The sequence below is a fragment of the Alternaria incomplexa genome (genome assembly GCF_024043165.1).
Source record: "Alternaria incomplexa strain BMP 0042 chromosome Unknown scaffold_1, whole genome shotgun sequence".
Classification (NCBI taxonomy): domain Eukaryota; kingdom Fungi; phylum Ascomycota; class Dothideomycetes; order Pleosporales; family Pleosporaceae; genus Alternaria; species Alternaria incomplexa.
Window position 1 is genome coordinate 1,703,639 of NW_026249850.1, and position 25,738 is coordinate 1,729,376.

General features: G+C 54.1%; 9 protein-coding genes across 9 annotated transcripts; 5 read left to right on the forward strand and 4 right to left on the reverse strand.

The window, feature by feature from the left end:
- Positions 1-517: 517 nt before the first annotated feature.
- Positions 518-5,360, forward strand: J4E90_000613 (uncharacterized protein; the record flags this gene model as incomplete). The annotated part of the gene is made up of 3 exons (XM_051430209.1): positions 518-3,221; positions 3,270-5,002; positions 5,052-5,360. The coding sequence occupies 3 exons, from the start codon at positions 518-520 to the stop codon at positions 5,358-5,360; spliced, it is 4,746 nt and encodes a 1,581-aa protein (XP_051295696.1).
- A 2,489-nt stretch (positions 5,361-7,849) lies between these two features.
- On the forward strand, positions 7,850-9,449 carry MCA1 (Ca(2+)-dependent cysteine protease; the record flags this gene model as incomplete). The annotated part of the gene is made up of 6 exons (XM_051430210.1): positions 7,850-7,974; positions 8,024-8,120; positions 8,180-8,645; positions 8,698-9,136; positions 9,200-9,369; positions 9,424-9,449. The coding sequence occupies 6 exons, from the start codon at positions 7,850-7,852 to the stop codon at positions 9,447-9,449; spliced, it is 1,323 nt and encodes a 440-aa protein (XP_051295697.1).
- A 439-nt stretch (positions 9,450-9,888) lies between these two features.
- J4E90_000615 (uncharacterized protein) lies at positions 9,889-10,767 on the reverse strand (the record flags this gene model as incomplete). The annotated part of the gene is made up of 1 exon (XM_051430211.1): positions 9,889-10,767. One exon carries the CDS (start codon positions 10,765-10,767, stop codon positions 9,889-9,891), a length of 879 nt encoding a protein of 292 aa, XP_051295698.1.
- A 2,684-nt stretch (positions 10,768-13,451) lies between these two features.
- On the forward strand, positions 13,452-15,263 carry J4E90_000616 (uncharacterized protein; the record flags this gene model as incomplete). Its single annotated transcript, XM_051430212.1, has 7 exons — positions 13,452-13,635; positions 13,685-13,864; positions 13,912-13,995; positions 14,060-14,172; positions 14,219-14,271; positions 14,331-14,566; positions 14,644-15,263. 7 exons carry the CDS (start codon positions 13,452-13,454, stop codon positions 15,261-15,263), a joined length of 1,470 nt encoding a protein of 489 aa, XP_051295699.1.
- A 241-nt stretch (positions 15,264-15,504) lies between these two features.
- On the reverse strand, positions 15,505-16,288 carry J4E90_000617 (uncharacterized protein; the record flags this gene model as incomplete). The annotated part of the gene is made up of 2 exons (XM_051430213.1): positions 15,505-16,259; positions 16,285-16,288. The coding sequence occupies 2 exons, from the start codon at positions 16,286-16,288 to the stop codon at positions 15,505-15,507; spliced, it is 759 nt and encodes a 252-aa protein (XP_051295700.1).
- A 1,024-nt stretch (positions 16,289-17,312) lies between these two features.
- MON1 (Vacuolar fusion protein mon1) lies at positions 17,313-19,928 on the forward strand (the record flags this gene model as incomplete). The annotated part of the gene is made up of 4 exons (XM_051430214.1): positions 17,313-18,006; positions 18,059-18,930; positions 19,413-19,594; positions 19,685-19,928. 4 exons carry the CDS (start codon positions 17,313-17,315, stop codon positions 19,926-19,928), a joined length of 1,992 nt encoding a protein of 663 aa, XP_051295701.1.
- A 134-nt stretch (positions 19,929-20,062) lies between these two features.
- J4E90_000619 (uncharacterized protein) lies at positions 20,063-21,375 on the reverse strand (the record flags this gene model as incomplete). The annotated part of the gene is made up of 2 exons (XM_051430215.1): positions 20,063-21,297; positions 21,345-21,375. 2 exons carry the CDS (start codon positions 21,373-21,375, stop codon positions 20,063-20,065), a joined length of 1,266 nt encoding a protein of 421 aa, XP_051295702.1.
- Positions 21,376-22,219: 844 nt separating this feature from the next.
- Positions 22,220-22,606, reverse strand: J4E90_000620 (uncharacterized protein; the record flags this gene model as incomplete). Its single annotated transcript, XM_051430216.1, has 3 exons — positions 22,220-22,308; positions 22,358-22,451; positions 22,577-22,606. 3 exons carry the CDS (start codon positions 22,604-22,606, stop codon positions 22,220-22,222), a joined length of 213 nt encoding a protein of 70 aa, XP_051295703.1.
- An 894-nt stretch (positions 22,607-23,500) lies between these two features.
- Positions 23,501-24,892, forward strand: J4E90_000621 (uncharacterized protein; the record flags this gene model as incomplete). The annotated part of the gene is made up of 1 exon (XM_051430217.1): positions 23,501-24,892. One exon carries the CDS (start codon positions 23,501-23,503, stop codon positions 24,890-24,892), a length of 1,392 nt encoding a protein of 463 aa, XP_051295704.1.
- Between the last annotated feature and the right edge of the window lie 846 nt (positions 24,893-25,738).

Here is a 25,738-nt window from a genome sequence, read left to right on the forward strand (position 1 = left end):
GCTTCTCTGCCCCGAACGCGTCGTGCGACCGCGACGGCGTCTGCTGCTCTCCCTCCTGCCCTCCTGTCCTCAGATCATTGCCTGGGGACTGAGGCCTGCTCCCCCATCTGGTGGAGATCCGCACCTAGTGCTCGCGCGTGGCTCCTCTTGGCCTCGTCCTGCAACACGACCACCATCGTCGTTTGGAACCCCTGAAGCCCCGCAACCCTCTCGTAAACTGAGTTTAGAGCCACCGCCGCCTGCGCGTGTCATGCGAAAGCGACTGCGAGACGCCTAACCTCACCCCTAGCATCGTTCTGCCGCAAGCCGCTGGCTTCCCAGGCTGAGGAACGGCGCGCCCAAGCAGCATCGCGCCATTGACCACCTCCGTCACCTGTCCGTGCCGTCTGCAGTCACGGCACGCTGCTCAATTGCTCCTGCATAGCCCTCAGCGACCTGTCTGGGCTTTCCGGAGAATGCTCCTGCGCCCCAGTGTGGGAAGGTACTCGACGCTCACCCTCACACAGCGCCCATCACCATGGCCGATTACTCACAGCATGAGGGCCGTCCCTCCACGCCCACCGGCTCCTCGAGGACCTTCCGACCGAACGGGTCTATGCGAGCCCTCAACACCAACCCGCCCAAGCAGGAGACCTTCTTCGACGATGCCACCCCCGTAGACCGCTACAACGACTCCTCCAAGCACGATCCGCTCCGGGACTCGCACGACCTTTCCTTCGCCGAGGGGGGTAACGTGAGGGACTCTGTCGTCGACAACATGCTGCTCTCGCTCGACCAATTCTCCACGGGCAACCTGTTCGGCGGCAGCTCAGGGCCCCAGTACAACAACTACGCCGAAGACGACTTCTTCCTCAGGGACAACTCGTACCGACCGCCCGGCGCCCGCCATCGCGGCCACACCTACGCCTCGTCACGCTCCTCCGACTATGACCTCAATCCCGACGAGCACTCTCGATACACAGTACACCACTCGCGCGCACGGCGAAGTAACAGCAGCAATAACATCGGCTCGCCAATTCACAGGAAGGGAAGCACGCGGGACATGTACACGGGCCGCCAAGGCACCGGCCAGTATGGCCAGCTCCCACAGGCGGGCCATTTGAGAGGCGGCAACAAGAAGGGCAGCATGGGCAGCGGCTCCTCGAGCATGGACTTTGGCCAGTCTGGCATTTTGGGCAACCAGCGTCTTGGTTTTGGGAAGCGCTCGGCGAGTTTCGACCATAGCAATGCAAGCGACCGGGGTAGAGTCTCACCTCTCAGAGTTGAATCTGTCTTGGACCGTGGCAGGGTTGCCTATCAAAACTATCCCGATGAATACGATGCCGCTCCCGAGCCCACCATCCCGGCTGGCCCTCGAAGGGTCCAGGAACCACCGCAATCTCCCCTCGCTCTACCTCCCCAACCAGCCTTCGCCGCGCCACAAGGACCGAGGCCTGGCCGGAGAGGTAGTGTGCGTTCCAACACAAGCTACAGAACGCTGCGCAAAAACAAGAGCCAGCCAGGACCCAGCATGAGAGCCCAGGCCCAGGAGTTTGTCAACGCCAGCACCTTGCGGGAGTTGCCTCCTGTGCCGTCATGGCATGACCCATCCGCTCCCTCACCCTCTGTGGCCGCGCGAAGTCCCCTGTTCCCTGTGCAAACCCCAGCAGCGCCCAAGCCTGGCTTCTTCCGACGTGTCTTTGGCGGAGGCTCTTCCAAAGCTTCATCACCACTCCCAACCCCCACAGGCCTACCGACGTTGTCGCAAGAAGCTTCAACACCCGTCTCCACCAAGCCACAGACGGCCGATGTCAACTCCATGTACTCTGCCGCACGACCCCGCACTACCCCGAACAACAGCAGTCACATTGCTACGCAAATAAAATCGTTGCCAAAAGCCCCTCAAACCGCCAATTCTTCGCATGGAGATGGCCAGGCATTGCAGCCCCCCACGTTGGGCAAGAAGCCATCATCATTCTTCCGCCGTCGGAAGAAGTCGATATCCGAAAACACAAAACCTCCAGTTGCCGCTCTCGAGATCCCTCAACCAAACAGACCAGTCCTTCCGCCACAGCCCAGCCCCGGAGTTAGTAGTCTGCGCCAAGTGATGAACCCTTATTTGAACGATGCAGGGCGCGCCGTTGAGAGACCCGTCGACGCGCGAGATGAGCAGTCGGGCGACGCTTCCACGAATGGATTCTCACCAAACTATAAACCACACAAGGATGCAACAGTCCGCACGATCAAGCCGACTTCGCGTGGGGATGACCAGACACCGCCTGCTTCACGAGGAGGGAAACTGAAGGTTTCTGAGACGAACAACACAGGCAGTCCGAAGTTGAAGTTGAAATTGAAGCACGCAAAATCTGCTGCCCAAAATCAGCAAGAAGACACTTTCCTTGCGGACAGTAGCGGCAATGAGGACCGCAGTGGTCGTGCAACACCAACGGGAGAATACAGTGGTACCGAAGAAGCACGGAGGCCAAGCACAGGACCCACTCCCTCATCACTCAGACAATCTGATGGAAAAAGCAACCGCAAGCCATCTGGCGATCACCGGGCTGAGCTTCTGTCACCTCTCAACAACTCAACCTCTAGGAGCGGGTCAGTGTCACAATCTGCTTCCGAGGTCGAAGACGAAGGTTGGGTCATCACCGAATCAACCGACAAGGTACATCTTACCAACGGCAAGAGCCCGGCGGCGAAGCGTGTGTGGCTCGACACCACTCTGCCAGACACGCTTGGCGACACTTCTGACGATCTCAAGCTACCCTTGGAAGGCGCGCGATCGTCCCAGCAGTCACTCGACAAGGTTTCGCCAGACGCCAACACTCCAACCTCACCTAATGACGTTTTCCACTCTGCTACGAGCCTGCCTATCGTGCAAGTTGAAAGCCGCGAATCTGACACCATGCCTGCCATTGTCGAGGACCGATCGATGCACAGCGAGCCTACTGATGCTGAGCGCGAACGCGCATTCCAGATCTACAGCGGTGATGATTCTTCCAGTTTGAAGGCTCAAGCAGCCGCCCTGCTGGGCGATGTCACTTTGTCCAGCACACGCATGCGGAAGGCCTTCATGGACCTCTTTGACTGGACAGGCATGAATATCCTCGCCGCCATGCGTGACCTTTGTGGCAAGATCATTCTCAAGGCCGAGACGCAGCAGGTTGATCGCATTCTCATGAGTCTTTCAGAGCGTTGGTGTGAATGTAACAGCAGCCATGGCTTCAAGGCAGTCGGTAAGTGCTCACTTCGCTGAGACAATATAGTAAGCTAACCCACTGCAGATGTTGTGCATACGATTTGCTATTCCATCCTGCTCCTCAACACCGATCTCCACTTGGCCGACATTGAGTCGAGAATGACACGTAGTCAGTTCGTCCGCAATACACTCCCGACCGTCACCCGCGTATGTCAAGATTCGGTCAAGGCTGCAGGAGAGGAGACACTGAAGCCGCAGCACGCCCACTTCCGAAGACCCTCTCTCCCGTGGAACGATAAATCAGAACCCAACTCCCCAGGCGCCGAAGCCACCACATTTCCAGCGGACGAGGAAGAGCCTGTGGAGGCTAGGAAAACCCGCAGTCGTCTCTCGATTCGCCCTCCTGCTAGGAGTGGCTCAGAGGGTCTGCTCTCCTTTGACTCTGCAGTGTCAGAGTCAAACACCCTCGTCAACTCACCATACAATGGCCCCATGCGGGGATGGGAGTTCCAGATCGAAACTGTGCTCAAAGAGTTCTACGATTCTATCCGCAAGCAACGCTTGCCTCTCCACGGATCTTCTGAGCCTGTTGTCCATCACCAGCCTTCATCTAACAATCTCTCCGTTAGCAACATGCTACGACGCACTCCCAGTGTGCTAAGCAAAGCACCTTCGGACAATACCAGCTACCGTGGTCGGTCACAGAACGACTTCCGAAACGTGGGCAGTCGTTGGGCCTCTAAGAACCGCTCAAAGCAAAGATTGTACCCTTCGTCTACTGTAGCATCAAGTCGTACTAGCCTGGACGACGGATCAGTGTGGAGCCCTGCTGGATCCAGCTCTTGGAGTCGCTACTCTTACGGCAAGACGGGCACATCAATGTCGGTCGACTCTCTTGGCTCGCACTTTGCGACTGGCGACTATCAACAGGCCATCGGCTTTGCCAATGCTCTCAGTCAAGCTATCATTCGCGAGGAAGGTATGACTATTGCCAGCGACGAAGAGTTCTCCCGCGTCGCCCCCCTGTTGGAAGACGAGACGCTCGAGCTTGTTGGAGCACCCTGGGCCAAGGAAGGTATTCTCAAGCACAAACGACACCTTGATTCGGTGGATAGGAAAGCAAAGGATCGAGCCTGGAATGAGTGCTTCGCTGTTGTTGAGAAGGGCTGCATGCGTCTGTTCTCTTTCAGCATGAACTCCAAGTCGGTTCGGCAGAAGAGCAAACTGCGGCCGTCTGTGGGCGGTGTTGTAGGGGGCGGCAACTGGATGGACAATGCGGAAGCCCTGGACAGTTTCCCACTTCGACAGACAATCGCAAGTGCTCTACCTCCCCCAGGATACTCGAAGACAAGGCCTCACGTTTTCGCGCTGTCGCTGCCTACAGGTGCTGTCCATCTCTTCCAGGTCGGTACACCAGACATTTGCCGAGAGTTCGTGTGCACCGTCAACTACTGGTCCGCTCGTCTCTCAAAAGAGCCTTTAATGGGTGGAGTCAGCAGCATGGAGTATGGTTGGGGCGAGAACGTCATCAACCCAGCTCTGATTCGACAAGACAGCGCACCATCTGTACAAGGCCACATGCCCCGTCCCAGTGTCACAAGCTCCCTTCGTAGTTCGATGGACCATGCCACCGGCACGCCCAAGGCCAGACTTCCCGGTGACAAGGTGACCCTATCTGACTGGAGCCCACCGGCGTCTAGCATGATGGCTAGTACCCTGATGGAAGTGGACCAGCTCAGGGCCCTTACCGACTATGTTAAGAACATTGAGAACGAGCTCTCGCACCACAATGAACTGAGAGCGCCGTTACTCATTGCCGTAAGACTTACCTCCAGACTACACATGAACGTCACTAATATATTCTTAGTTCTCCCCTCGCCACCCTAATGCACAGAAGGCCATGGCCAACTGGGAGCGCAAGTCGCAATACCTCCTTCGTGAGATTGTCAAGTTCCGCACCTATATCGACACTCTGGCAACTGCGCAAGCGCAGAAGCAAAAGATCTACGCCGAGCGCGAAGCTCGTGAACAACAAGAGCTCGAGGAGGCAGAGAAGGAAGCAGAAGCCAGTGCGAAGAACACTGAAGATGATGGTGCGATCCAAGCTTCCGAGCCTGCTCCATCCAAGACCATCCCGAACCCTGCTCTACCAGCAGCTTTCCTTTTACATCCATGATCGCCAATTTTTCAGTTTGGCGTACACTGACGATTGATTTCTTTGTTACGAATAGTTACCCCCTTAAAGCGCACGATACGGCGTTTGCGTCTGCTTCATTCGTCGAAACCGAGCTTAAGACAGCGTCCGCACTCGGTGGCTTGACGCATTGTTATACCTATTGTAATCTGTACGAAGTTCTCATGTTTGGCGTCTCCAGCAATTTCCTCGGTTTCTTTCTTTCTCGTCCCTTCTTCTTTCGAACGAACACGTACGACCACCCCAAGAGTCTTTTGAATCGGACTTCACTCTGTACGATTATATTCGCATCTAGTCATTATCAAGCTCGGGAAGATTGATGATCTATATGGTTACTTTGGGACGGAGCTCGCTCTTGATTATTTCATCCTTAGACTGGGCGGAAGAGCACGATGAAGAAGCAATTGTTCGAATATTATACCCCATGTTCTCGAATAGCATACTTTGAACGCTATCTTCTCATGACACTCTTGACATGACCGCGCGCATCTATTCTTGGTGCATCGCCGTTGCGTGCATGATAGCTGTGAGAAGACGCACACTTCGTTCATCGCACAGCTTGCATGAGCATGTCGTTATATCACCTTCAGCTACGCTGCACACCGCAGCCTTGAACTACTCATAAGGCTACGATAGCTCGATTTACCACAGCCTACCAGTCAATGTAACCCCATAGCCACCACCACGACCTCTATGATGCCATTCAAAGAAGCCCATTGCGCCCACTGCTCACCACCACTGCAGCTAGAGACTCCAGCGTGCTGTGAAATTCGAGCAGCGTTGCGCCTAACGCATACACCGGCCCTCCTCCCCTTCCAATCATCGTGGATCGTGGACCAATTACCATCGGGCCTCACTGTCGGCGTGCAGTGTCCTGCGCAAGCCACAGGAAGGGCTAGACTCTCTTGGCGCCAGCCTCTACAAGCAGCGCCGCTCTGATGTAAGGACCGAATTGGACAGAAGGATGCCAGAAAGGTTTCTTGCAGATGCGTACAGTGCATCAAGGTGGGATCGCGTAGAGGGGTATGGGTCGAATTGGGAAGCGCTGAAGACAGGGTGTTGGGTATGTAGCCAAGTGATCTCGTACACCCTTCGCGTTGCACGCCCCATTCGGTAGGGTGCATGGTGCCGTCTTTTTGATCTGGCCGGGGACGATACAGGGCTGAAAGAAAGACTTGGATGAATAAGGAATGGGAAAGGGCCGTTTGATCTCGGAGCGGGTTGGGGTTTTGGCCTCGATGGATGGGGGTCTACGTTTGATACGAAAGCTTTGTGTAAACACATTTGCGAACGTTAAGCGGAACGGAAAAAAGCAAAAGCAACAGCACGTAAACCGCCGAAAGCATCGCAAACTCTCTCTCCAAAGCACACGCTGTAGAACAGCGTTAGATCAGTCCAGCTCTCAGGAAACAGACCTGCACCTAGTTGGACCCCGGTCCTGGGGATCGTCGGTGTTGCCGTCTCGCGTACGAGACCGGACGAGCTAACTAGCCTTGTACCTCGCCGGCATCGTGGCATCCCACACGCCCCCATGTCACAAATTGCGGAAAGCACACGGGAAGAAGACGGACAGATTGAGCGTGCCGGGCGGTTAGACGAATGAGGGGGCAGAAGCGACGGGAGACTCGGCACCGGGGTCTCGTCTTGCATAGGAGGAGACACGTAGGTAGTTGTGGAAATGAGGTGGACGAAATGTCTTGGAGGAGGCATGTAGCGTGTATTACCCAATTGATGTAGCAAACGTAGGATGGACCATGACGGACAAGCGTCTGCGTTGTAGTCGCCGTTGTACAGTGTTTCTAGTGCATGAGTAGCTCGACTGCGGACGCAATGCCGAAGGACGATGCATGTACACAAGTAGGCTGCTACAGTAGGTTTGCATAGCGGCATGCAAGTCGCATCGTAGACCACGAGGAAACATGGGCACAAACCATGCGCCATGCGCCCTCGACCCGCCATCCAGACTCTCTTGACAGGCGTTTCCGTTTTTCTTTTATCTCCGCAACGGCCCATTCCCATCCGATAGCCCCCTGAATTGACTCGATTTCCTATTTCTCCAGGGGATCGTCACTCGTCTTGCCTATTCTCGTGGTTTGCTCTTCTAGATTCAGACGTCTGGACTGTGAGGTTAGAAAGTTGGCCCACGAGTTTCGGAGCTTAGCATCCATAGCTTTGTCAGAGCTCAGCCCTAGCCATCCTTGCCAGACCCCGCGCTACTACCACATCTCTCGACGTTACCGACGCACCGCCAGCCGCACTCTATAACGGGACCGACTACAGCTTTCTTCGTGCGCCCTACGACATTTTATTCCTTCACCTCGACACTTGCGCCACTATTCCTATCTGAAGCATTGAAGAGCGCGCTCGCAGACGGCTATCTGGGCATCATCATCCACGGCTATCCGGCATCTCTGCCAGTACGCGCGGACACTTGAGGAAACCTCGACAGCAATCGCACATCGCAACTCGACATGTCCTACTATCCTGGCCAGCAATACCACGGTGGCGGTGGCTACGGCGCGCCGCCGCCTCAGAACAACTATGGCGCTCCACCTCCCCAAGGATACCCTCCTCCACAGCAACAATACGGCGCTCCGTGAGTAGACAATGACGTGCAAAACTTGACCGGTGCTGACGAATACCAGACCTCCACAACAATACGGATACCAGAGCCCGCAACCACCCTTCAACAACAACTACGGCCAACCCACGCCGCCGCCTCAACAGTATGGATACAATCAGGTATGCACATGGCATGCTAAGAAGCAACCGCTCGCGGAGTTGATGGCTGACATGCTTAGGGCCCGCCACCACCACAACAGTACGGCAACTATGGACCGCCACCTCCGCAACAACCACAACAGCCTCCTCGTCCAGGCATGATGCCCACAGCTGGCAGCAACCAATGGACACATGGAAACCACAACGCTCCCCCACCCCCACCATCCGGCGCACAGAACTTCGGTCACGGCGCACCCAACGGCTACTCGTTCCAATACTCAGCGTGTAACGGTCGGCGGAAAGCGCTGCTCATTGGAATCAACTACTTCGGCCAACGAGGTCAGCTTCGTGGTTGCATCAACGACGTGAAGAACATGAGCACCTACTTGAACGAGTTCTTTGGCTATAAGAGGGAGGACATGGTCACTTTGACCGACGACCAGCAGAACCCCATGAGCCAGCCGACCAAGGCGAATATTCTACGGGCGATGCACTGGCTGGTCAAGGACGCAAGACCAAACGACTCGCTGTTCTTCCACTACTCAGGTGCGTCTTCCCTCATACACAAGCATACTGTCAGACTACTAACTTGAACCAGGGCACGGTGGCCAGACCAAAGACCTCGACGGAGACGAAGATGATGGCTACGACGAAGTAGTCTACCCAGTTGACTTCCGCACCGCCGGCCACATTGTCGACGATGAGATGCACCGTATCATGGTCGCACCCCTCCAGCCCGGTGTGCGATTAACCGCCATTTTCGATTCCTGCCACTCCGGCTCCGCCCTCGATCTGCCTTATATCTATTCCACCCAGGGTGTGCTCAAGGAGCCCAACCTGGCGAAGGAGGCTGGCCAGGGTCTACTGGGTATCGTGTCGAGTTACGCACGCGGCGATATCGGCAGCATGATTGGTGGTGCCACAAGTCTGTTTAAGAAGGCGATCAATGGCGACGAAGTGTACAAGAAGAACCTGCGAACAAAGACTAGCCCTGCGGATGTGATCATGTGGAGTGGATCCAAGGACACACAGACCTCGTAAGTTTTTTACCGATTGGTTCTGGACTTGACATGGACAATACTGATATGGGTGAACAACAGGGCCGACGCAAGTATCGGTGGTGAAGCTACCGGAGCCATGTCGTGGGCTTTCATCTCTTCGCTGCGCAAGAACCCGAATCAGAGCTATGTACAACTGCTCAACAGTATTCGTGATGAGCTGGAGGGCAAATATCAACAGAAGCCTCAGCTGAGCTGCAGCCATCCGTTGAGTAAGCCTTTTCTCTACCTTGCTGTCAGCATGAACGACAAGCTAACTGGAGTAGATACGGACCTGTTGTACGTTATGTAGACGTATAATTGTGGAACGAAGAAGAATTGTTGTAAGATGATAAAGGCTAGGATCAGGTATTTGCATACCAGGGCCTTTGGACTGAACGAATGGATGATACCATGACACAACATCCTTGGATAAGGAAAGCGTGGTTGCTACCAAAACGGATGACTGACGATTGTGTATACAAGTTCCTCTGTATATACTTAGGCACGCGACACGACGGTAGTGTGTCAACCAGCACTTGCTGTAGCCATTGGAGAGTCCGACTGGAGTGAAAGAAGTCGTTATTCATTATCAAGGGGTATCGAACTTTGTTGTCTATCGCGTCCGTCGATGTACATCCCTGCTGTAGCACCACTGCTATCCACTATCATCATTAATCATGATGCATCCTTTCCATCCGTAGCTTTCTGTAATATAATCACGAAGAGCCAAAGCAATTCACCACCCACACCTAGACATCCGCAATCTCCTCATCAACCCAATCCCTCCAACTCCTCCACTCGCCCCAGCTCAACGCTACCTTCTTACCCTGATACCTCGTGACCTTCAACGCAACCTTATTCCAATCCGCCTTCTTGCCACCCCACCCCGCCTTCCGCATCAAACTAACCAGCGCCTCTTCCTTCGTCCACCCCTGTTCGCTCGCCACGTCAGGCAGATACGTACTCCCATATCGCCTGCCCTTTTCCTGAAAGCTAATCCGCAAGCCATGTGTGCCAATCTCCCAATCCATAACATCGTCCACGGGCTCAAAGTCTGTGAGGAGCGTGACGGCGCAGGAGAGCGTAGGTAGTTCGCGTGTGCTGATGGGCGAGAAGCGCGTGTCGTCGAAGGCGGCTGTGAGCGCGTAGGACGAGAGTCCCGTGGTGAGGGGCTGGGCTGAAAAGGTTCCGATGCAGCCTCGAAGTCGCTTCTCGCCGGAGCCCGAAACCGTGTTCCATGTTACGAACAAAGGATGCTCTTCTGCTTCTTCCTCCTTATCGACCAGGTTTGTAGTGCTGCTGCTCTGGCTTGTGATGCTACTTGGTGTCTCGCTGCTTAGACCACTGGGCGTCGAATTCGCGCTTTGCCGGCTTGAGGAACTCGCGGACGAGGGCGGGGAGGCGAGGACACGCGATATCGCGGGTGTTTTGTGGGAGCCATCTACCTGTGCGGCGGCCTGGTCTGCTTCTTCCGCTTCGGTCTCGTCTTCGAGCTCGGAGGTTGTGGTAGGCTCGGTGTTGTATTTGGCCCAGAGATGTTCGACTTGGGCGAGCGTGAGGGCAGGGCGCTTCTCGAGGCTTGCGACGAGGGTTTCGAAGCAAAACGCGCAGTGCGCTTGGGTAGCCATGGTGGGATGGTGGGGGCGGTGACGTTCGACCGGAGCGAGTGGGTGGAGGCCGAGACGCGTGGGCTGGGTTGGAGAGGACTAGAAGGCGGGAAGAAGTGAATGGCGCAGAAGGAAGCGTTGGGAACACAAGAGTCTTGCAATAGAAGACGGGTAGGTATGACGGATGAATCCGGGGTGTAGGGCTGCTAGCTAATCGGGCAACGACAGGGCTGTGCAGCAACGTCAGGAACGGGAACGCCTCGGCTGACTTACCTCCGCGGAGAGACGTGTGACAGTGTCAAGGAGCGTCTTATCAATGTCTGGCGACTACAGACGCCTTCGCACCAGCTCAGGAGGGCTGGCATTGTGAGAGACTTGAGCGTCGCGGTCGCAGACTATGGAGGGAAGTGTCAAGGTTCCAGTAACAACCCCGTCGGTCCTTAAGTTGTATGTCTAGGAAGCGTCATGGAGTAACAGGATTCGCACAATCTGGATAGGAGAATGTCATTGATTGGAATACATATAGATGTATGCTATCTCACGATGTACTGACTGCACGACTCTCTAGAAGATGCACTGAAAGTCCAAAGCACTGATTCAACAGTTGGTATGTAACCCCATCTTCATGCACACGTACCTTACGGGGTAAAAGGTCGTGTGTTTGGTAATGATGGGGGTGCTTGTTCTTGCCACGATAGATTTTCCTTCAGCAGGTCGAGCATGGAAGAGCTCTGTTGCTGTACACACTAATGGCTGGGTTGAGGTTTGCACCTCGTTCTTCTCTCTGACTTACCTATTCTCGTTGCGAACGATCGAACAGCCTAACACATCACTTGGACAGTCGCGCGCTGGTGGAACCGACCTGACTTTTCGACTTGTTTCATTGCCGCATTTCATGCCTGCAGTAGGCGTGAAGCCGCGCGCTCCAATCCCTCGAGTTCGAAGCTGTCATAGAAAGTCCGAATGCCATTGACGCCGACCAGATGTCTCATAAAGGAATCGAAACCCGCCATCGTCGCTCGCTCGTGATCGTATCGTCCTTTATGCCGAGTCGCGCTTGCCCTCCTTGACCTCCTTCTGTGTGTTTGTTAGTGGGCCGTGTTCTCGCGGGATGGTGAAGCGTCGGTACGCACCAGAGCGCGCATGGTGCCGTGAAGAGCATGCCTGTGGTTCCTCCTGAACTTGGGGTCGGTTCCCTTGAGCGAGGGGTAACGGTGGGTCTTGGGCTTCTTGATACTGTATTGCCATTGCATCAGCTTTTGTTCTCATCTAGGCATCCATAGTTCTTCGCGTTGTAGATGCTTCATCTGCGGGATGATGGCGCGTGCGATGGAGGGTGATGCGTACCCGTTACGGTGGTTCTTCTTGGACTGGTTGTGCTGGGACGAGTTCTTGGATTCTGCGCAGCTCCGTTAGTATTCTAGCCATGTAAGTCGTGAGCTACCGTCAACGTACTGGCCATGGCGACGGTTGTGGATGTCGATTTGGCTGTGTGGTATTGTCGAAGAGCTGATGTCGGGGAACGAATTTGCTGTGCCCAGGTGTGGTGCAGCTCGTAAGCGAGCGGGATTTCGCGCTAGTGGTAGCGTGACGAGGCTTGTGCACCGGCAACACCAGGTGGGCATCACAACATCACCATGTCTTCAGTCCTCTCAGGTAACATTCGAAAATCAATCAAGGATTCTAGAGAGTGGCTCGCGATATCGCTGTTTGCTCCATTGTTGCATCATCCTCGCATGGTTTGCCGACACGACTTTCGCGCGCACAACGGAGTTCATGACCAGCATTCTGGCATCACCTTACACAAGGGGAAGCCGAGGAATTGGGCTGCAGCCTACGTTAATATAAGACCAAGAGTCTACAACATCTTGAGGTGATGTAGACTTCGAATGTGCTTACTTCCAACACGTGTTTCATCTCTTTCCTAAATTCGGTGCGATGATGTCGATATCTCCCGAGCTCGCATACACACTTCCTGGAGTTCCGGTCGTGCTTGCGTTTTTAAGTTTCAATGGCAACTTAATCCTCACCGGATGGCGTCACTGTCACTTGGCACCGCCCTCATTCCTGACTGCTTCTTTAAAATCGGTCATTACAAGTACCCTTCGACGTCGGCACTTTTCATTTGGGAAGGATGGCTTGTCATCTAAAGCGATGTACTCCCTCGAGATAGGCGTCGTTTGCGAAACTACTCTCTTCGTGGCAGATCCGGTACACGCATATTTAGTTTCAACACGCAATTTAGTACGTCTTGGATGTTCAGGAAAGAGCAGTGCATAGTTATTGAGTGTAGAAGGCGGCGTTGCCGTATCGCACCCTCGTACCTGATGTCTACACTTTGTCGCTGCCTTCCAAGGTTGCTTTTTACCCAGCCTCACCTGGGTACCAACGTCTCAAGCCATGTAAGGCTAGTCACCACTGTCCCAAGCCGTCCCATATTCTTTGTCGATCAGCGGAAAACGTGCGGCACTATTCCACTATCCCGCAGGCTTCCCCAGAACGCGGAACCGTGCCCGTCCAGCGGGTGTGCACGCCGATGAATGACGATATCGTTTAATTGGCTACTATTAATCACGCCTCATCAACCCTTACTGAGGTAGCAATATGCTGCAGCTTTGGGGCGACTAGATCCCAGCAATCGCCGTGCTCTATATATCCTGTAGCCCAGACTCCCATTAAGCGTCGTCGTCACTCTTACATCGGCCATGGAGAATCCGACAATGAAAACATCGAGTGTGCCAGACGATAAGACCGTGGTGCTTAACGATACATACGGAACTCATATCGACCCGTACGCTGAGAAGAAGCTCCTTCGGAAATGCGACCTTCGCGTTCTTCCGCCTCTCTTTGTTCTATTTCTCCTAGCCTTTTTGGACCGTGTCAACATTGGTATGTTGCTGCTACTCTAGTAGCATATTTATGAGCTAATAGAACATAGGCAATGCGAAGATCCAAGGTTTGACCGAGGACTTGAACATGACAGGCCCGTTGGCCTATCGTTACAACCTCGCTTTATCGATATTCTTCGTCCCTTATGTCCTCTTTGAGGTACCGTCAAATCTCATCCTGAAAAAGATGAAGCCTTCGACATGGCTTAGCCTGATCATGATATGCTGGGGTTAGTCGCGCAAATTGACATGTGAGTGCCATGCTAACGAGCCTCAGGCCTTTCGACAGTCGGAATGGGCCTTATCACCAACTTTGGCGGTCTACTAGCGATGCGCCTTCTGCTAGGTCTTTTCGAAGCTGGTTAGTATTGTCCATGTACGAATCGCAGGTGCAACATTTACTGACTTCACAAACCAACATTCAGGTTTGTTTCCTGGATGCCTGTACCTGATCTCGATGTACTACAAGCGTTACGAGCTTCAGTGGCGCATCACCCTCTTCTTCAGCGCGAGCATCATCGCAGGAGCATTCGGTGGCGTAAGTATACATATCCTAATCGGAAGTTCGTACTAACCTCTCGTAGCTCCTTGCATTCGCTATCGCCAAGATGGACGGCATCGCAGGCTACGGAGGATGGTAACTACACCTCATTAACGTTGCATACGGAACAAACACTGACTTTATGAACTAATCAGGCGCTGGATCTTCATCATCGAGGGTGCCGTCACCGTTGCATTCGGTGTCATCATGTATTTCTGGATACCTGGGTGGCCCGAGAAAGCAGGATTCTTGAACATGGAAGAAAAAACCCTTCTCCTAGCACGCCTCAACGCCGACACGGGTGATGCTGTCATGGACAGATTGGACAAGAAGGCTGCGAAGCGAATCTTTTCAGATCCTAAGATCTATCTGGGGACTCTTGCCTACTTTGGTGAGTATTCTCAGTGCTATCTCACTTCCGAGCATCTACAGTAGGATACGTGCTGACCATACGCTTCCACGTACTAGGAGTCGTCAATACCGGCACTGCTGGTTCCATCTTCACTCCAACTATCGTCAAAGGACTCGGGTACACATCTTCCGCCGCCCAAGTACGCTCGATACCTATATTCATCGTGGCAACCATTGCAGCCGTCGCAGCCGCCTGGCTGAGCGATCGCATGCGCCATCGCTATTGGTTTTGCATGTTCGGACTCGTCGTCGCATCGATTGGTTACATCATGCTTCTCGCCCAAGAGAACCTCCCAGCTGGCGTAAAGTACTTTGCCCTCTTTCTCGTCACACCTGGCGGTTTCATTACTCAACCCATCGTGCTCGCCTGGATGTCAAATCTGGTGTCTGGACACTACAAGCGCTCGGTCAGCTCTGCTATGCAAGTTGGATTCGGTAACCTGGGAGGTGTCGTGGCGAGTAACATCTTTCTAGAGAGCGAACTGCCAGGGTTTCGGACGGGATATGGGACCAGTCTGGGTTTGTTGTGGATTTGTGCTGCGGCTTGCACCGGACTTTTGTTCTTGGTCAAATGGGAGAATGCAAAGAGGGAGAGGGGCGAGAGGGATGGAAGACTGCAAGAGGTGGATGCTGACAATCTGGGTGACGATCATCCGATGTTCAGGCTTACGTCTTGAGGCAGGGATGCCGAATGCCTTGTGAGACGAAAGTGCAAAGTCAAATGGAAAGCTCTGGTAGCAGTTCAAAATAGATGCCTACCTCGTCTGTATTGTGGGTTCTTCTTCGTGCATTCTCAAGGTGCATGATACATGCCTTCCCTGCGTCAGTGCTGCCCAAGCACCAAAGGTAACGATGGATTTCACCCGGCATGTTTCTACCTGCTACATCACAGCAACTAATGTCATACTCAAAGAGTGTTTATAGTATCTGCCAATCTTTCTCAGTTTCCATAGGACTCATAGCTGCGTCGGTCCAATCATCTTCAGATCCAATCTCATCTTCAGTGTCGGATTTGAGACTTGGTGAAGATACTGACGTCTCTTTGGGCTCTCCGTCATTCCTTATCTCATCCTCTGTTGTGCCGAGTCCATCGGACAAATCTTCCTGAGCCTCTTCTTGCTCATCCGCGCTATCCTCCCCATTGTCATCGCCCATTATTTGATTGTTGAGTGGCCGCGTATTTTTCGTGTGTGGCGGTGTAGTCATAGCCTCAAAGAATGCTCTAGCATTGCTGTATTCTCTTGTCTCACCGCTCCACAGAATACACCCCACTATGATCTTTACATCATCTCTGTGTAGAAGGATGCTGAACTCGCTCGCCGCACCCCAGAGGCTCATCTCATCATCCCATATGTTGAGACACAGCGTCTTGAATCCGGTCAAGTGCTCCAGAATGTAATTGGCCAGCTCGGCAAATGCTCTTTGGGTAGCCTGTGCTGAACAGTCTTCTTCGTAGGGCTGCACGAGAAGAGATAGACTTGTAACGTGTTGGCGAGCAGATGGACCGATACTCTCTAACCACTTTTGAGTCGCAAACGCTTGGTACCGTCCGCGTGGGCATGGGCCGGTTAGGAAAAGGAAGTTGCGGCGTTCGTATACTGTCGGCTCGGCATCTTCATGGACTTGGTTGCGGCGCTCCTTTTCTTCTTTTGTTGCCGGTCGCAACATGTTGACTGGTCCATGGGCGGATTGGAGCACCCATAGCTCTTCTTTTCTCGTTTTGAAGCGGACTTCGGGGCCGACGCATTTGCTTCGAGTGTAGATGTGGCCCGGCTCTCTGCTGTCTCGCGAGGGAAGATCAAATCTTGGACACCGACAAATGTCGATTTGTGTTTGTCCGGCAAAGGTGGTGTTGCTGGGGTTCTCGAAATGAGGCCACTCCAGAGTATAGTTGATGGTCGTTACGTTGTCTGTCGTTGAGAGGTGTGGCATCGGTCGATTCGGACTTCGATACATAGTACCGGCGCCAGTGTGGACTATTGGGGGAATCTGCTTGCGAGAGTGAGGTCCGATGGCTTTGACCAAACTGAGAACTCCTTTGCTGTAATACACCGTGCTGCCCAGACCGTACTGCGGAAGGCGCGTGATGCTCTCTGATCTGGCTCACTTGGTTTACTTTTTCGTCAAGTCGCCCAAACACGAGGCTGATAATAGGTCATCATGCATACCGCTACTCTCACTACGCCTGAGATGCCAACCACACTTTGTACGAGCCCTATGAGATACCGGATGAGGAAATGCTGTACGCCTAGTTAAGCTAAGAATAGTAAGCTATGCTGGCACAGCTGAGTACGAGACGAGGCGAGAATGCGTCAGCGCTCGATTGCGCGTGGCGAGAAACAGGATGGAAGTTGTGAAGTCTTGATGTTGTCGGTGAAGTAACTGTGCGTGTAGCGGAGGGTAGGTAGGTGAGACGGGCGGATGGGAGCTATTTGTGGGGTCCGGTGAGCAACGCGCACCAGTGTGAGGTGTCCATATGCTAGGAATAGGATTCCTGCGCGCATGTCATGCCCATGTCTTTGCAGAAGCGAGACGGGGTCAGCGCGAGTCGATCATGCAGTGGTGCAGTGTCGATGATAGGGCAGCCACGTCATTGGCCCAAGCGCGTTGGATTACATGGATAAGCGTCACGATCACGGAGCTTCGCGACATGCACGCCTCTGTTGACGCGCCATGCCATAGTAAACACGACGCCGCTGTCTAGATGACCCTCGCCCGCTGTCTTGATGGCCGAGACTGGGAATGCTGAGCCCCAGACGCCGATCTCTGAGGGACCCAGCTCGCCCACCACACCCACGCAGAAGAGCAGCAATGCGTCGGCCAAGTCGATTACCGGGGAGCCGATTGAGCAGCAGGACTTTGCCAATCCGACCCTCAGCATAATACGGAACTTCTCGCGCAGCACGTCTGCAAGCTCCGTGGCGACCAAAGAAGAAACCCCTCCGCCGCTGCCACCCCGACCCGCCCTCGGTCTACTCTCGCGACCCTCGACGTCGCACTCTACGGCCGCTGGGAGACCCCAACTCCTCTCCAAAGCCACCACACAGCTGTCTGTAGCGCGGACACAGGCGTTCGCGACCGACGCGAAAGATGAGTCGCCCACGTCCTCGGGACCCAAGACACGTGACGTCTTGGGCGCAAGCCTAGGCGCTCACAACCTCAGCGATGCCGACGACGGCGCGAGTGTACGCAGCTATGCGCCGACAATAGAGGCGGCAGGCTATCAGGAGAGCCTCCTGGGCGAAGTCATGGGCCAGGCAGAGAAGTCCGAGCAAGAGAAGTCACTGCTCAGGACGCTGGGCCACAAGTTCGTCGATGCCGAAGCGCAAAGCATGTTTCCGCCAGACCCATACTTTGAGGAGGCTTTTCGTCGCGAGTTCGATGAGGTCGACGAGATGGCCTTGGACGGGTCGAATGAAGGTCAGACACGCGGCATGTACCTAGAGGTAGCCCTCGCTGATGTAGTCAATAGAAGCCGTTATGCACCAGTGGCGCGCAAAACTGAAGCATTTCCTCATCCTCTCGAGTGCTGGCAAGCCCATCTACAGCCGACATGGCGACGACCAGCTCATCACGAACTACATTGGTGTCGTGCAGACCATCATATCCTTTTACCAGTCCACCAACGATATATTGAGAGGATTCACGGCAGGAGACGTACGCTTTGTCGTCATGTCCAAGGGTCCGCTGAATCTGGTAGCCATCACGCGCTTACCAGAGAGCGACTCTCAGCTTCGCTCACAGCTGGAGGCACTCTATATGCAGATCCTATCCACTCTGACCCTCCCTAGTATGGAGCGCATGTTTGCTGCGCGTGCAAACTACGATCTTCGCAGACCGCTGCAGGGAACAGAGACACTACTATCAGCGCTTGCAGATGGCTTCACAAGAGGCTCACCATCGACACTGCTCTCCGCTCTCGAGTGCCTCAAGCTCCGCAAGTCGCATCGCACCACCATCAACAACACACTCTTGAAGACCCGCTCCGAGAATCTGCTCTACGGTCTTCTCGTCGCATCCGGGAAGCTCGTGTCCGTCGTCCGGCCCAAGAAGCATAGTCTGCATCCTGGTGACCTGCACCTGATCTTCAACATGCTCTTCGAAGCCGGTAGCGTCAAGGCTGGGGGTGGAGAAAACTGGATCCCACTATGCTTGCCAGGGTTCAACAACACCGGCTACTTGTACATGTACGTAAGCTTCCTCAATCTCGAACATCCAACGGAGCAAATGCAAGAGCGGCCTCGCACGAGCGATGGAGCCGACGACGAAGTCGCGGTCCTCCTGATCAGTGCGGAGAAGGAAAGCTTCTTTGAGCTTAGACGTATGAGGGATGATTTAGTCGAGGTAAGCTCACAGTTTCTTTACATTCCACTGCGAAGTCTCCTTAATACACGGGGGACCGGGATGAGACGTGAGGACGCGTGGAGTGCTAGTCAAATGGCCTCTGTTTCCCGCCCCAGGACGTTGTCCCGTGCCTTAAGATTGATGCGTCGAACGATGTGGGCTCGAACGGGCTCGGAGGCGAAATTCGCTCATTCTCGGTGTTCTCCCATGGGTTCTCATGGGTTTATTGCCGGTAAGCGCGAAATGTATACCCGTACGAGGCCCACGGGGCAACTTTGCGATTCGGCTTCGGACGTCAGCATCTCCGATGTCCTAGCCCATCCTCCCGGTCGGATTCCGCATTCCCTTCCCTTTGCCCCGGTCACCGCGTCCTTTCGGTCCTTCGATGGTCCAGTTCGTTTGGTTCCAATATGGCTAGGATCATTTAACAAGAGAGCAATGCATTCGGTAGATGTTTCGTGGGCTAACGGGTGTTTCCGCAGAGCTTGCAACGCAATGGGTCCATTGAGGCTATACGCACAGCTGTGCAGCAAGGCCGTCCCACTTGTACAGACATTGTGCCCGGCAGTCCGCTGAGGCACTTTCTGTACAAGTCGAGGGGTAACGTGCAGTTTACTATGCCGAGCTATACACCTTACTTTGAGGGCGATCTGGAGAAGAGACGGTCCGTATCCCCACACCTCGCACGTGATCTCGCAATCAACTGCCCCACATGCATACCAAGAAGCCTTGCTGACACTATCGTCTCCTCTAGATTGATCGACCTGTACAATAAACTTCACAGTAATCTGCACAACAAGCCGTCGACGCTTAAGGTGCATCATGAAACCAACACGACGTGTATAGCGTTAGCGTGGAGTACACCGCTGTTTGAGCTTTATGCTGTTGCGCCGGCAAATACGTCGAGAGCAGCGCTTGCACAGAGTGCGAACAAGGTCATTCAGTGGGTGCGACGAGAAGAGGAGAGAGTGTTCATCATTGGAGGTGCTGTATTCTAGAATTTCAACCACGCAAGGTGTTACAATCGGTAGAGCTTATATACCCATTAAAGCAAGGCAAGGGGAAAATAAAAGTATACCACAAACATCTTTATTGCGACTATCATCAGAGACACTATGCAGTGCATCTCCAATTAAGCCTTTGGCAAATAGCCAGCTCCCCTCATCTGCTCAAACACATCTCTCAGACTTGCCCAAGTATCTCTGTAGCCCGTCCAGCCATACTCCCTTGCCTTGCTCATGCTAATCACCAGATCAAAGTTGCGTCCCAGTGCGAATCCGGTGAAAGCCCACGTCGCCTTGTCAAAAGTACTCTTGTCCAAACCTTCGCGCTCAGCAAGACGTTCCCACGCAGCCTTGACATCGGCCCGCTGCGACCACTTGACCAAATCCACATGCTGCTCCACGACATTCTTCTCAAGCGCCGGCGTGCCTTGAAGCCCAATCTCATCTGCAACAACGCTAATGGGAGGCTGAGGCGCCATGTCCATAGCACTCGACATGTCCTCTTTGCCCACGACTTTCTTGATGAGGCTGGATCCCACACCACCGCTTGTATACGCATCTTTAAACTGATCGGGCTTAACGCTCCCACCAAAGTACTCAACAACTTTAGGCCAGAGGTTCTGCCAGCTCTCCACGTCGCCGTTGACGACGTTGAAAGCCTGGTTCGCAGCGCGCGGCTCCAGAGCCGCCCAGGCACAGAACTCGGCGTGCAGTTTGGAGGAGGTGAAGGAGTCGAACATGGTGTAGAAGGTGGGTGAGCCGGGAAACGTGAGACTTTCGTTTCCTGAGAGCTCTTTAGATACAAGGGTGTAGAGAGCGATGGCGGAAGAAAGATTCATGAAGTTTCCCATAGCGAAGCCGATTACGTCGTTGGGGTAGGTGGCTACCCACTCTTTGTTGTGCTTGGTGCAGAAATCGTGCAGGATGTTTTGCTGGTTGTAGTAGAAGTTTGGGGGCCATTTCGATGTGTCGGTCAGCCAGGGTAGGTATTCGGTCATGGGCTGTTTGGGCATGCCTAGGTGCACACCGTATTGCTTGCAACCGCATACTAGGATGATTCTCTTAACACCTGAGACTGCGCCGGTTTTCTCGAGGGCGGAGAGGAAGTTGGAGAGCATGCGGCCGTTGACTTCCCAGGCGTCTTCTTCTTTGTCTTGGGCTAGGTAGGCGGCGAAGAAGATGTATTCGCCACGCACGTTCTTGATATCGTTGGCCATCTCATCGGGAGAAGATTGTAAGTCGATGTGGTTGTGAATGACATTGTCGGCATAGTCTTCCTTCTTGCTGCGCGAGAGAGCATGGATTGTGGGCCATTGTTGGCGGTGTTGGCTGAGTTCGGAGACAATCTCACGGCCAAGGATGCCTAGGCCAGGTGAGGATAGGTCCGAATAGAGTGACTTTGGTACGTACCAGTTGCTCCGGTGACTATTGCAGAAGGCATGTTGTAGTGTTTGGGTTGTGTGAATCGATTGCTGTGTAAGTTGACGTTGGATGAAGTGACGGTATAAGAAGCAGATGGTTGTGATTCATGCATGACGTAACAATGCATTCATGAAGAGGTATGTCACAAATAGGCCTCATGGGTCAACATCCACTTGGCAAGATAGTACATCTGAGGTGGCGATGCGCTCACGGCTATGGCATCCGGCGAATTGTATCGATGCGGTAATGCATCAATCACAGATGTCTGCCACGATCGCAGCACCCAGTGTGGGAGCTGTGTTTTCGTACATGTGTTGCACACTTGAGTCGAGTGAGAATGCGTGGCATTGTAGAGAGAGTGCTACGAACAATCCTGGCTTCCATGGCTTCCAAAGAATATATGGTAGTAGCAGGCATAGAGCAGATGGATCCAAGAGTGGCACCGAATCGAGAGTTGAAACTCGCATGTTCGTGCCTCAGCCACCATATGAAAGGGACCTGTGTCTCGTCCTATCTGCTGAGAAAGCTTGTAGTCTCCTTCACCAAGCTAGGACAAAGTGAATCCAGAATGGTCTGGTGGGATGTGTGGTGGAAAACATGCTCGGCATGGGAGAATGCTTGGCGAAGCCGAAGGTCCAACGGAATCATGTCTTGTCGTTTTGCCCTCTAGCCCCAGAAGACGCATCTTCGTTCGCGTGACTCGTGTGTAGTGCCTGTCGTACGCTCTTCGACCATTGTACTTCCGTCTCATGTCGAATCAGATGCCAGATGTCGCGTATCGCGTGTCGCGGGGTGTCCAATGTATTCGTAACGCGTTTCGTATAGTTTGAGAGGAGAGGAGCGGTCTTGAATTGAAGGCGTTCTCATTTCGGAGGGCGCTTTTGCCATGTAAGTTCGCGGAACTGATTCTTCACTTCATCTCTGAAGTGGTCGAGGGATGATGGGCCGGTTCCTGGAGAAGTCAGTACTTAATTTTCTAGGCGGTGTTCATCAAGACGTACTGCCTCCGCCATTCTTCTGTTCAAAGTCGGGCAGCCTGTTGATCTTGCGATAGGCCTTCTGGATGGCTCGGTTGAATGCCGGGGAGCGGATGAGCTTTGAAGGGTCAGTAGCTGTAGCGACATGGGAATAGGGAGGATTGGCGACGTGCCTTTGCGACGGCCCAAGCCTTGCCCAGCTGTCAGCTTGATGTCTCTGTTTGGGCGGGGAATGGCACAAACCTCGAAGAGAGCGAACCAGGGAGCACCCATGGTGTGTTCAATCAAGCATTCACAAGCGCGGGTAGCTGCTACGGCGAGATAGCAGATGCGTGCAGGCGTTGCGTTGGGGGAGGGGTGGTGGCAACGGTGCTGGATCATGGAGCAGCCTCGGAATGGCGAGCGGAAGCAACTAGACACAAGCGGGACTGGCCCTGCCTGCACCTGTGACGCGACCGCGCCTGACGTTTGATGTGGACCCTCGCTTCATTGATTGATTGTTTCTTCTGGTGACGTACAAATGTTTGGTTTCTGAACATCTCAAGTCTCCCATCTTCTTTTCCGTGATCACATCTTCTTACTATCGCTGGGATAACGTCGGCCGCCTTGTCAGCCTGCTCGACAACGCTCCGACCTGCCCGCGCACCCCCGCCAGCTGCTCCACTACACGCTCGCGTACAGCCCCTCATCTAGAACACGCCTCGCTGGAACCTGGTTCTTGGGCGCTGCACGCCGTTGGCTGGATAATCTTACAGTCGCCTTCCTCGCGCGACAACAGCCTCGGAATCGCCTTGGACATCAGCTTGTCAACATCCTCGGTCGGCCACTGCACAACCGCGCATCGTCGCCCAGCGTATTGCTATACGCTGCTCCATCGCTAGATATCAATCTGGCAAGGCCCCGGACCCCCACGAGTCGCACACGTGTCAGTGGAGGCATATCATCTGCGGCACTCCACTATCAAGCCCGTTATTCCTTTCTTGGACGCGCCACGCCTGCACCTAACCGCCTCCCGTCACCATCCCCTCGTCAAACTTTCTTGCTCCTCCACTGCCAGGACCCGAATCGCTCCCGGAATCCCATAACAACTCCTTCAAGCTGCATAAACTCCGCGCCCTCCGGCGCAAGGCGAAGCTCAAGGGCGTCCTCATCAGGACCGACCCAGCCATGGCTCAAGCCGGCGATGCCATCTCGCCTACCTCGTCCAAGCGCTCCCGTAGCAAGGACAGCACGCGATCAATCACCACCTCGTCCCTCAACACCCCGGCCGCCAACACTCCCTCTGTGAGCACGAATAGTCTCGTCATCTCCACTGCGCCCGTCCCAAGCGAAGCAAACGGCGAAGATGCAGTTCCCTATCCCGCTTTCCTGAAGCAGAGCAAGGACATCAATACCAAATGGAATCGCTTGGAGATGGCGCAAATGGAGCGCCTAAGGGATACGGCCCAGGGGACTGGACCTGACGAGCCCGGCAAGTGGGCAAGGTGCTTTGGGGAAGACTATGCCATCCGCAACCGATACATCAACGTCGACCCATACCAGTCCAACAGAGTGCATCTTGACGTACCAGAGGGCCACTTCGATTACATCAATGCCTCGCCAATACTGCTCGAGACCACCAAGTCTGGGACGGCGCTCAAGTACATTGCGACCCAAGGCCCCAAATCCGACAGCTGGTCGCATATCTGGCGCATGATATGGAAGGAGAATCAGTCGCCCGCAGTCATAGTCATGCTGACCCAGACCCACGAAGCGAACCGAGAGAAATGCTACCCTTACTACCCGCAATCGCCCTCGAGTCCGGACATGCGCATCAACGAGCACGACGAATTCGAAGACGGCTTCGTACACAACCTTCACCTCGCGTCGTATACAATAGATGAGGAGGCGAGGACGCAAGTGAGGGAAATCGATATGACAACGGATGACGGCAGCGAGTCGAGGAAGATCTGGCATCTGCTCTTCGCTGGCTGGCCGGACTTCTCGGTACCAGAGGGCGACGATCGCGCTGGCATGCTGAAGCTGGTAGACATATCGCGATCCAAGAACACAGACAACTCGATCAACCCACGCATCGTTCACTGCAGCGCAGGCATCGGTCGCAGCGGCACCTTCATTGCGCTCGACTGGCTTATGCAGGAGCTTGACGAGGGTGCCTTGGACGATGTACCAGAGGACGAGGATCCTGTACTGAGAGTTGTCGAGATGCTCCGAGACCAGCGAGCTGGCATGGTTCAGTCAAAGATACAGTTCCAGTTCATATACGATGTGATGCGCGAGCGATGGCGCGAACGATGGATCTCTGAACATCCCGACGAAGCAAACCAGCTCGGCCTCGCAATCGCTGCGCCCGCATCCGATAGCGAACAACCCGCCCTTAAGCGCCAAAAGTCGTTACACAATAGCGAAGCCGCCAACGAAAGCCTTACGCTGCTGCCATCACGACCCGCGAGTTCGCGAGGTGCGTCCAGCTCGCCAGCGCCAGATGCAGAGGCACGCGCACAGCTGGAAGCCGAGCTTCAGGATGCGGACATGGAGTATGAGAAGGGCAAGACATAGTCGTTTCTGCACTTACTGAAGCCTTCACGCCGACCACGCAGGAAGGCGACACCATGGACTCCGCTTCGTCCAGCCGTGCAGTCTTATCATACATTCGCGGACACTATTCCACCTCCTACAGATCCTGGTGCTCCACCTGCAATGGTGATTACCGGCGGTGTGCTCGAGAACGTGGGTGCAGATGGGGAGGTTGAGCAGCAAGACGGCGCTGTTGACGTCGAAGCGCAAACTGCTCCGCCTCCACCTCCACCACCCTCTCCTCGTCGCAATTCTTCCGACAACACGTTGCCGGGTTCGCGTCCTCCGTTGGGGGAAGTTTGTGGCCGTTATCACGTTGTTTTGATCGTGATGGGTATTACTTCGGCCTTGGTTGTTGGCTTTATGTTTTTGTACTGGGATGCCGTAGATAGAGTTTAATTGTGTGTCCTGTTTTTAGTTCAGAAAGCATAGCGTTGCGAATACCCCTCGGATTGGGTCGGTTTGGTTTTCGGTCACGGCGGCGGTAAGCAAAGCACAGCGAAAGCAGCATCGTCTGCGATTGTGCGTGCGCTTTATTAGTAATTTAGATCTATCCTTCTTCGCTGTTCATCTCGATCCCGTCTTTGCGTCTTTAGTGGTATCGTGCTAATCTTTCTGCTGTTGCTCGTTGTTATCGCGAAACACACTACGGCCGTACCTTTAGGGCTTATTTGCGCTCAGTCCGTGGACGTTGCTCCGCTTCCCGTGCAGTTCTAGACTCTTAATATAAGCTTTGGCAACGGGTTTACTAAACACGACATGTTTGCCCCCAGAACTCAGTCCGTGTACTAAGACCACCAAGATGCCCCCGGATTTTCGCGGTCTTTA